Consider the following 10,568-nt stretch of genomic DNA (forward strand, 5'->3'; position numbering starts at 1 on the left):
CCCCTCCCAGAGGCCTGTGGTTTTTAACCACCCCCACTTTGCTTTGACATTTGGGCTACCCACACAGCTAAAAGAGGCTCTGTCTTCATGTATACCCCTAGCCCCGGGCCTCCCTCCTTCGGGTCTCCCCACATTCACACCCCACCCCTCATTTTTCAGCACAACAAGGCCAGTCAGCCAGCCCACAGCGTCCCACAACTCTCTCCTCTCTATGAACATTTCAGCAGCCCACACCCTACATCTGCACCAGCCGACATCAGCCAGAAGCAAGGTATGGATGGGGGGAAGGGGAGGGGCCTGACAGCCCCAGGGGGGTTCTGAGTCCAGGGGGCTAGGCCCTTTTCACAGCCGGAGAACCTGGGGCTGCGCAAAATCCAACCCCAAAGACAATGCTAGAAGGGTGGATGGGGAGCCTGAGGGCAGGTGGTGCCAGGTCAGATTGGAAGGCTTCAGGTTGAGGCCGGACCCTACTCCTGAATGGCCTCCCAGGGCCGGTATGTGGGAGCAGGCATCTGTGTAAAGCTGAGGACAATAAAACTTGTATCCTTTCCCTCCCCCCAGTGAGAAAATGGAAAGTGGTGGTTGTGATGGCTGATTCACCTCAGCCTCAGGGAAAGTCATTCTGAAATCAGCCATTGTCGGCTGTGGGAAACCTGCTGACTCAACCGTGGGGAGGAGAGGGGGCTGGGTGGAACCCGGGCTGCCCAGGCCAGGGGGCCTGCCTCCTGCACACAAAGCCAGGCCAGAACCCCCAGCTGAAGACCGGTGGTGGACCGGGGCATGGTGGGGCCGGCCTTCCCCATCTTGAATGACTCCACCTCTGCCCCTGGCCAGCCGGTATCCTTAAGGCTGTCCTACCCAGCCTCTCTGCCCTCGGTTTCCTAGCCTGGAAGTGGGGCACTGTTCTTACGCTGGCATGGTCCTGAACAAACCAGTATGTCTGGTCCTCTAGCTGATGGAGGTGGGGTCGAAGAGGCCCCACAGGAGGCGCTAGGATGCAGTAACCAGCCGCAGTGGCTTCCAGGTCAGGCTGGATCCCTCACGCAGCCCCCTCTCCTGTAGGCGTTCACAGGCCTCTGCAGACCCCTGACCTCTCCGGCTTCTACTCTCTGACCTCAGGCAGCATGGGACAACTCCCCCACACCGTGAGCTGGTGAGTGTGGGCCCCGTGGGAAGAGGGCACCTTGCGCTCATGAGACCCACACCTGCCGTGGCACTTTGCTCTCCAGCCTACTCTGCTCAGCATTCTGCCGCCAGCCGTGTCAGTCCCACGGGCCGCCCAGCAGCTCGGTCCGTTCCCCAGGTAGCCAGCCCGTCACGCTCCCCTTGGCTCCTGGCCTTAGCCCCACGGCACCTGAACTCTGCCCCAGTGTGAGATATCTGGATGGCTTGGGGGTGGGGGACACCGAGCTGCCCAGGGTCATGAGCGTGTAAGGAAGAGCTAGACCTGCCCGAGCAGGGAGGGGACAGTATGTGTGAATGGCTATGGGACAGGCTTTTGCCTCCCGGCCACATGGTAGGCACGGGAACACTTCCTGCTCCTCGCAGTGCCTACTGTTGACTAGTCCCTTGGCTGCGCTCCCCGAAGAGCAGAGTTCTGTGCCCCCTCCGTGCCTGCTTGAGCTCAGGCCCCTGGCCAGCTGCCTGGAGAGCCTGCTGCAAGTCTGTGAAGGCTGGGCCAGCAGGAGCCAGCCTGAACGTGAAGTCAGTAGGCCCAACTGTAGGCCGGAGGGCCCGTCTTCAGCTGGAGCTAGGTTGCAGCGGGCATCAGCCCATCAGCCACAGTGTGATCTGGACAGGTGTGTGGCCTCTGAGCTGGGGCAGTCACCCCCCAGCAGGGAAGCGTGGTTTTCCCAGGAAGGAAGGGAAGCCCAGAGGCCTGCCCTCTTCTATGTGCTCTTTAGCCACGTTCAACTCATGCCTCCATTTTCAGATTCTCCCTGGGCTGTGCACCATTCTGAATACCAGTCAGGGCTGTACCTCTTAATGCCCTCAGGTTTGAAGTTGGGTAGGCAGGGTTCTGGACAGCAGAGTGGCATGGCACTGCTGACGCTGGCCAGCCCTCAGGCCACTGCCCTCTTGAGACCTGATCCACCTGGTGCGCTCCCCAGGCCAGAGGCCTGACAGCACAGGACAGTGTTAGCACTGGGTACTGTACAGATTCAGAGGGGTGCCTCGTCCTGCTTGGGATTTCAAGGGCTTCCATGAGAAAAGGTTGTGTAGCCAAGCAAGGCCTGAAGGAAGATGAAGAATGAAAAGGAGCAGAACCACCCAGTCGTCCTGACAAGTGTATGCAGAAGCCCTAAGAGAGGTGTCCAGCCTGTATTGACCAGGAAATTTCAGGAATTTCAGGCTGGAGTGAGCAGGATGGGCTGAGGCTTCCTAAGCTGAGTCCTAGGAGAATGCTGCTATTTCTGCTCCTGAAGTGCCAGAAAGCTGCAGAGGGAAATAGGAGCAGCACAGGTTGCCCTCTGGTGGCAGAGGCCGAGTACAGACACCGAAGGCGTCCTAGCAGAGGCTGATACCCTGCACACTATGGGTCAGGCCCAAGCAAGGTGGGGAAGTCCTTCCCCACATCTGGCCAGTAGCCAGACTGCTAACGGCTGTCTCTCCCAACCACAGGCCCAGTCCTCCTCTCTACCCCTTGTCCCCTTCCTGCGGATATAGACAGCACTTCCCTGCCCCCACTGCAGCCCCTGGCGCCCCCTACCCCAGGTGAGTCCCGTACCCTGCAGCCAGGCTCCTGCTTCCTGTTGCCCAGGCTTCAGTGCCCACACGAGGCCTTGCCCAGGCCAGTGCTTGCCCTGTGCTAGTTGTTTGTCCATCCGTCCGTCTGTCATTCTGCAGCCCCTTGCTGCTCTGTGCCTGAGAATGAAGCCAGTGGGAGAACGAGAGGCCCAGGCCCAGGCCATACTGTGCAGCCAAGTACCCTAGAGCAGCCAGGGAGAGGGCACGCACACGCATGCTTGTGCTCCTGCCTGTGCACATGCAGGCGTGTGTGCACTCGCCTCTGTTGTGCATCCCTGCCGAAGGGCGAGTCAGGCATACTCGCTTGCTGGGCATTCCGTGAACTCTGCCCAAGCTGAGGCATCATCCCTTTACATGCGTCTCCAACCTCGGACCCTTGGGGACTGCCTGCTCAGAGAAAGGAGCAAGGGCATGGTGGTTTCCACAGAACAGCAGAAGAGCGAAGTGACAGGTGTATGTATTACGTTTGTGTCCCTTCCCTTCACTCACGCCCTCAGAGGGGACAGACCCAAGCCAGGGATGGAAGAAGGACCTCAGCAGACATTTCCAGCCCGACTGGAGTTCACAGCCCAGGGTGGGAGGTATGGACAAAACACTAACAGGCCAATGGGCTATCTGGGGTGATGGGAGAGCCCTAATCAGATCTCGGCCAGGGAGAACTTCCCGAAAAGAGAAACATGTCCAGAGTAAAGGGGAGCAGCACTAGTTGGGGACGGCTAGGGGGGTCAAGTGATGGAGCACAGGGGTGGGGCAAGTGATGTTCCTGCAGGGTGGGGCAAGTCCCATGGAGGAGCCTGGGTTTTATTCTGTGGGCTCTGGGGGAATTTCAGCAGGAGTGGCCAAGAGCACTCAGGAGTTTTTAAAAGGTCCCTCTGGGTGTTGTGTGGAGAGAGGCCTGAAGGGCTCAAGCAGGAGAGGAAGGAAGCTCCCAGGGCAGAGGCACAGGCTCAGGAGGCTGAGCTGATAAAAGCACAAGGTAAGGGGACAGATTCAAAAGCTGTTTATAGAGGATCCCTGGGTGGCTCAGCCTTTTAACGCCCGCCTTTGGCCCAGGGTGTGGTCCTGGGATCAAGACCCGCGTCGGACTCTGCATGGAGCCTGCTTCTCCCTCTGCCTCTCTCTGTGTCTCTCATGAATAAATAAAATCTTTAAAGACAAAAACAAAAGCTATTTGAGTTAGTAGCACCTGAGGGACATGGATGTAGATTTTTGCAGTGTGTCTGTGTAGTATGTTGGGTGCAGGTATTTGTGTGTATCTGTGTACCTGTGTGCAAACCACTGGGGGTGGGCTGTCCTCACCTGTCTTTGTGTACTGTGCTGGAGCCTCCACGTGTCCAGGGCTTTGGCCTGTACCTTCCTGGCTCAATGTTAACTCTCCTTCTGCCTTCAGGTTCACCCATCCATCCCTGATGCTGGGCTCTGGTGTACCTGGCCACCCCGCAGCCATCCCCCACCCGGCCATCGTACCTCCCTCGGGGAAGCAGGAGCTGCAGCCATATGACCGCAGCCTGTGAGTGAAAGGGCACACAATGTGGAAGAGGGAGGGGAACCAGTGAGGAGACCTCAGGATCCCCTCAGCCAGATACCCATTCCTCCCCTCAGGCTCTACCCTTGCTGCCTAGAAACTCAAGGGACTACCAGGGGCAGCCTCCGGTCAAGCCATCTTATGATTCTTGCCACTGACCGGTGTTTTATTCTATTCTTTTCCTTATTTAAGCAATCTCTTCACCCAGTGTGGGGCTCGAACTCACAACCCCAACATCATCAAGAGCTGTACGCTCCTCCAACTGAGCCAGCCAGCTTAAGAAGATACCATTTATGAAACCCTAGTTTCCACGCATTTACACACCCACTGCAAACACACTAGAAGGTAGTAGCATTAGGTGCACACTGGAGGGCTACTGAGTGACCTGGATTTGTGCCCCGCAGGAAGACACAGGCAGAATCCAAGGTGGAGAAGGAGGCCAAGAAGCCAACCATCAAGAAGCCCCTCAACGCCTTCATGCTGTATATGAAGGAGATGAGAGCCAAGGTCATTGCAGAGTGCACACTCAAGGAGAGTGCTGCTATCAACCAGATCCTGGGCCGTAGGGTGAGGCCAGGGGCAGGTGGGCTGGTGGGGGGGGGGGGGGTCCCTGGCCAGCTTCACCCCAGTGGTGCCTGTTGACTCCCCGATGCCCCCCATCTATCCCTTCTTTCCCACTGCAGTGGCATGCGCTATCTCGGGAAGAGCAGGCCAAGTATTACGAGCTGGCCCGAAAGGAGAGGCAGTTGCACATGCAGCTGTACCCAGGCTGGTCAGCGCGGGACAACTATGTGAGTTGCCAATGACACAGTAGGGACGAGTAGGGGAACCTTTAAGATGCCATGCCCCAGACCACCGTCCTGAAGGCAGAAATGAGGTGGCCAGGTGGTGGCATGAAGGGCCCAAGGCCTCACAGGGCTAGCCTGGAGAGAGCTAAGCAAGGGAATCTGCCCCCACGGTAGGCCTACGTCCTCTTTTCCACCTGGGATGTGCTCCCCCTCAGGGCTGGCGCCTGATATTTGGCCACCTAAGTGGAAAGGGAGTGCGGGGCCTTGTACATCTCCTCCATTCAAACTGCCCCGTGGTAGGTACTCTGGCAAAAACTGCCATCAGGAAACACTAGGCCTTGTGGGGAGGAGGGAACAGCGTACCCAGAATCTCAGCAACAGCCAGGCTAGGCTGCAGATCTCCCAACCATTCAGTCACTGGAATTAACCAAGGGGCCACTTCCCAGATCTGAGCCTCCCTCCCTTTGTTCCCTGCAGGGGAAAAAGAAAAGGCGGTCACGGGAAAAGCACCAGGAATCTACCACAGGTGAGGCCTTCTCAGCAGTGGTCATGAGCACGCTGCTCTGGCCCCAAGGGAGGGTAGAAAACGCCCTCAGCCCCAGGACCTTGGGGCTTGGCCCTCCTAAGTCGCGTTCACATGGTGCTGCAAGTGTCCACAGTGTAACGCTGTGTTGTTGTGCTGCCTCCTGTGCCCTCCCCGAGCTCAGCCTCTGCCAGGGAAGCTGCCCCTGTGCTGCGTGGAGACAGGCACATGGGCCGTGCAGGTGGGGCCACCTCGGCCCGAAGTCATATAGCCTGTTGGCTGCTGCCCGACCATCCCTCAGTCACCCCCGCCCCCCTTAGCTCAGCAGTGCAGAGTGCTCCGATGGAAGACCCGAGAAAGCCACACTGCTTCAGGTCTCCTTCCTGTAGGTGAATTCTTGCCCCACGTCTGATACTTCAGACTCCATGTCCATGACCATCTCAGCCACGTTGCCCACCCCCCCACCCCCCCAAATCTCGAGGCTGGGACTGAGGCGGAGCAGAATCCTTAGCCCTTTTTCTGAGGTTGAAGCGTGGACTCCACCGTCTACCTGGTTTAAGCTACAGCATGATGGGGTTAGGGGTCAGGCAGATTGGGCACTGGCAAAAGAAGAAAAACTGGATGAAGTGGGCTAGATCCCTGTGGGCCCCCCAGCTCCTCCCACAGCTCCGTGGGGCAACCCGATGGAGGACGTAACATGATGGGATCCCCTCCCTTCCTCCATCCCCCACTCTTTCCCACTGCCTCTCCTGCTAGCTAGGCGCCCGCCTTTCCTGAGAACTTGGCTCTGGGTCCTGGGGCTCCACTGGGGCTGGCTGTGCCACAGAGAGGCCCTCTGCCTATGGGGCCTATGGGGTATCTGTGACTGGCTGACACTGACGTTACCTCTTCTTTCTGGGCCCTGCTCTGCCCTGCTGCCTGCCTGCTCGCCCTCTGCCCTGCTCTGCCCCTCTGGCATGGCTGTGAGCAGACCCTGGCTCGCCTAAGAAATGCCGTGCTCGCTTTGGCCTCAACCAGCAGACGGATTGGTGTGGTCCGTGCAGGTGGGTTTGTCCCCACCACCATCCTCCCTTTGCTTCAAGCTGCTTCCCTGACTCTGCATATGTTCTGCTGGGCCTGTAGCCCTCCTCTGGTCTCCCAGCCCCATAGCATACCCACAGATCAGGGAGCCCATGCCTCCTAAGAATGAAGTGGAGGAAGGATGTTCTAGAAAGGAAGAAAAGCAGACTCAAAATAAGGTAGTTCTGATGCCTAGGGTCCTCTGTTAAGGATAGTCTGATGCTAAGGTTAGCAGACTCTCAGCCGACCAGTCTTTGTGCATCCCAGTCAGTGGCCTGAGCCCCTGCTACCAGGTCTAGGACTCACGATGGTCCACCAGTTCCCTCACTTCAAGTTAGGATCCCTACCTGTATTATCCTGAACCCTTGAATCTAAAACCAAGGTGCCCTAGGGTAGAGAATAACCTCAATGCCAAGTGTCCATGTATCTTATCTTGTACCTGAGACCAGGAGACTGCAGAGGTAAGCAGGGAGGAACCGGCGGTATCCCTAAGCTGTCCTAGCGAAAGGGCCATACTTAGGCTCTATGGCACTAAACTTGTGCGTCTCCCTGTACAACAGAGAAATGTGTATGTGAGGAGAAGGGAGTAACTCACAGACTCTAAGGAATACTGTCCAGCCCATCAGAGTGCCCACCATGTTCCCTCTCCAAGGACAAGGGCATTTGGGTAGCATGTAAGTGTGTGCACGTACACGTGGGGAGAGCATATTCATGTTACTCTGCCCAAGCACCTCTTGGCCAAGCCACAGGCATTGCAGCCCTTCGCCTTAATGCAAATAGGAGCCCCTCCCCAAACACGTGAAACCGGCTCAGAGGCCCAAATTAGGAGATGGCCCCTCTGGAAAACGAGGTGGCCCACAGGGCTAGCCTGCAAGCGGTTCCTGTGCCACCCGCTGGCTGTGCAGGGAACTGCACCTGATCCAGGTCTGGGCCGGCCCAGCAGAATTGCAAGGCTAGGTTTGAAGGCACAGGCCCACCACTCAAGTCCTGGGGAGAAGGGAACAAGAGGTCAGCTAGGCCTGTGCAAGGACAGCATTTTCTGGTTGTGGTGTATGACTATGAATTCACCCTCTGTTTACAGATAACTCTCTTCACTATTCCTAGGAGGAAAAAGAAATGCATTCGGTACTTACCCGGAGAAGGCCGCTGCCCCAGCCCCGTTCCTTCCGATGACAGTGCTCTAGGCTGCCCCGGGTCCCCAGCCCCCCAGGACTCGCCCTCATACCTCCTGCTGCCCCACTTCCCCACAGAACTGCTTGCCAGCCCTGCGGAGCCGGCGCCTACATCACCAGGTCTTTCAGCCGCTCTCAGCCTCCCAGCCCCCTGGACCCCCCCAGATCCCCCCCAGCACCCTGCAGAGTACACAAGTGCAACAACAGCAATCTCAGAGACAGGCAACCTAGCATGCACGGGACACCTGGCTACCTCCAGAGGCCCATCCTCTGAAAGGAAGCGACAGAGCCCCAAAGCACGTGGAAACTGGCCAGGGGCCCCGTTACCTCCTGCTCAGGGACCAGGCCCGGGAGACTTCCGAGGCTGTACAACTTCTGCCTGAACCTGGAGCCATCAATTCCAAGCGCTCCAAGTGGTGGGACTCAGATCTGTGTTGTGGTATCTGATTAAGGGCATCCCTTGTGCCTACAGCAGCCTGCATTGACTCTTTTTACCACCTGTCTTGCTGGCCAAATGTCCCAGCCTCCCTTGCTTTTCTGCTATAGGTCACAGAGGGGTGGACTCAGCCCAGCTGCCTGCCCTACCCTACACCTCCCTAGCCCCACCACTGCCATGCCCTCCCCATACCAGACACTTCATGGACCAAGAAGAGCTAGTTTATGAAACAACACGTGAGCATGGTCACAACCACATGCTCAAGACCATGCTCTCAAAAGGGGCTGGAGAAGCCCTGTTGATAGAATGCAGTAACTATTCATAAACTAGACCAGAAGGAAGCCTCTTACCATGTTCTCAAGAGCTTGTAAGACAAGGAGGGAATGGAACAGGCTAAATCTAGGCCTATCACCGTAGGCAACAGGAATAACCTGACACTACCTTATCAGGCAAGTATGGGCAGTGAGAGGTACCTGGCTCTAGTTCACATTACTTAGAATTGTTTCCAAGAGAAACCCAACCTCCCCAAAAGGTGATACCAAGGTCCCAAGTCTGTCTCTAGTGGCTGAACTTAACAGCTGAGAGAAACGATGTCCCCAAACCTGGTGTGCATCCCTCCCCAGTCCCAGAGCCTTTGCCACAGCTCCATTTCCTGCTTAGCCGTATCAGTCTAGGCAGCCCTTGGGCAGTTGTGAGAGGGAGCCCAAACTTCACAACAGCCAGTGCCTACCTTCCAGCATGAAACAGGTCAGCTTCCTTTCCCTGATGGGGCTGCAGGAAGGTACCATCACCATCAAAGCAAGGAGTCCAGAGAACCTCCAGTGGTAGTCAGTGGGTTTTCACCACAGCCTACTTTAACCCATTTCTGAGCCAAGCTTCAACCCTGAGCCTTAAAAAACAAAACTTTTTTTTTATTTAAAAAAATTTTTTTTGCCTCTTCCTCACTGTACATAGCCTGACTCCAAAGAAAAAAGGCTGTTCCTATACCCATGTACCCCTCAACAAAAGCCTTTAGTTCCTACTTTAGCCACTGGCTTCTCAGAATCCAAAGAACGTATATTCTAGTTTAGTGTTGCAAGAAGTCTTGAGAGAAAGAAAAGACTATTGTAGTATTCAAAATATTTTTGTATTGTTAATGCATCATCATACAAAAACTTTTTTAACATGAGAATAAAGATACTTTTTACTGGGTTTCTTTTTCAAAACTTGACCCTGAGGAATAAGCTGTTTCAGTAATGGAGCATTACACTCTCCTTTTCTTATCCACAGCTTAGAACTTGGGGCTTATTCTCGATCATGGGACACATTCTTGAGACTCAATCTACAGAAGCCAAAGATTACTTTCCTCACTTTTCCCATAGGGGGGCTTAGGCCTTGCTCCAACCACAAGAGCTAAGCTCATTCTATGTGTAAACTCCCATTCCAAGCTTTGCACCTAAGTCCCAAATTGTGGGACCTCACAACTGATGCAGGGCTAGGCTGCCTGCATATGAGAATGGGCACAAGACCACTAGGCTCCATCTTCCCCTCCACTATCCTTCCACAGAGAGAAAAGACCAAACACTCTGGTGTACATCCTATTTTGAAAAAAATGAGCAAACTGGAGTTTTTTGGAATGTGGTGTCAGAAAATTTGAAAGGGCATTTTAATAGTGCTCTTTCCTCCCAAAAGCTAATTAATTAGGTGAAGTATCTTCATTATTTTTATGTAAATCCTCTCCAGTTCAGTCTGCAGGTTACTTTTTACACAGGGGTTTCCATCATGTTTAATAGCGTTAACTCCTCAAACCCATCATGAATGTAAAAGGTGTAAGGCCACTTCAGTAGGTCAAACATTAGATGCAAATGCTGGGCAAGAAAAAAAATCACAACAGCCACCCACTGGGTCACTCACCATCATGCACTGTAATTTTTACTGAGTCATATTTTTGGGATTTTATGTTTGAAAATATTTATAAATAAAGTCATCTTCCAGAGTAGTGCCTATTTAAAGTAGGCCACTGCAAGCTGTAATCCTAGACTTGCTTTTTTTCTGGAAGGGTACAAGAGGAGACCATTCTCTCGACGTCTGTCCCATTTAAAGAATTCCACTCTGGCTACTGGCCTAGATGTTTCAAAAACTACACTTTAAGGCTCATGCAAGAATGGGTTGCTGCATCTGATCTGGTGTCTAATTCAGAGCACACTGGGTACAGGAACAATGCACCCTTTGTGTATGTGAGGGTAAAGAGGGGGGCTCTGGCAACTTCGTTAAAATCCAACCAGCCTCTTAAAAAGGTAACTTCAAAGATGAAACTCAAATCCTCCCAGGTCAAACC

The 10,568-nt window shown here is 54.7% G+C and overlaps 1 protein-coding gene across 1 annotated transcript in view; it reads left to right on the forward strand.

Moving 5' to 3' along the window:
* The window catches only part of TCF7 (transcription factor 7), a 33,123-nt gene extending 22,860 nt beyond the window's left edge, over positions 1 to 10,263 (forward strand). The window contains 10 exon segments of the mRNA XM_038552161.1: positions 160 to 271; positions 1,063 to 1,153; positions 4,139 to 4,258; positions 4,678 to 4,840; positions 4,957 to 5,064; positions 5,539 to 5,587; positions 6,555 to 6,627; positions 7,748 to 7,916; positions 7,918 to 7,971; positions 7,973 to 10,263. Coding sequence (XP_038408089.1) covers positions 160 to 271; positions 1,063 to 1,153; positions 4,139 to 4,258; positions 4,678 to 4,840; positions 4,957 to 5,064; positions 5,539 to 5,587; positions 6,555 to 6,627; positions 7,748 to 7,916; positions 7,918 to 7,971; positions 7,973 to 8,089 — 1,056 coding nt within the window. The 3' untranslated portion in view covers positions 8,090 to 10,263.
* Positions 10,264 to 10,568: the final 305 nt, after the last annotated feature.

The sequence above is a fragment of the Canis lupus genome, chromosome 11 (assembly GCF_011100685.1).
Source record: "Canis lupus familiaris isolate Mischka breed German Shepherd chromosome 11, alternate assembly UU_Cfam_GSD_1.0, whole genome shotgun sequence".
Lineage (NCBI taxonomy): Eukaryota > Metazoa > Chordata > Mammalia > Carnivora > Canidae > Canis > Canis lupus.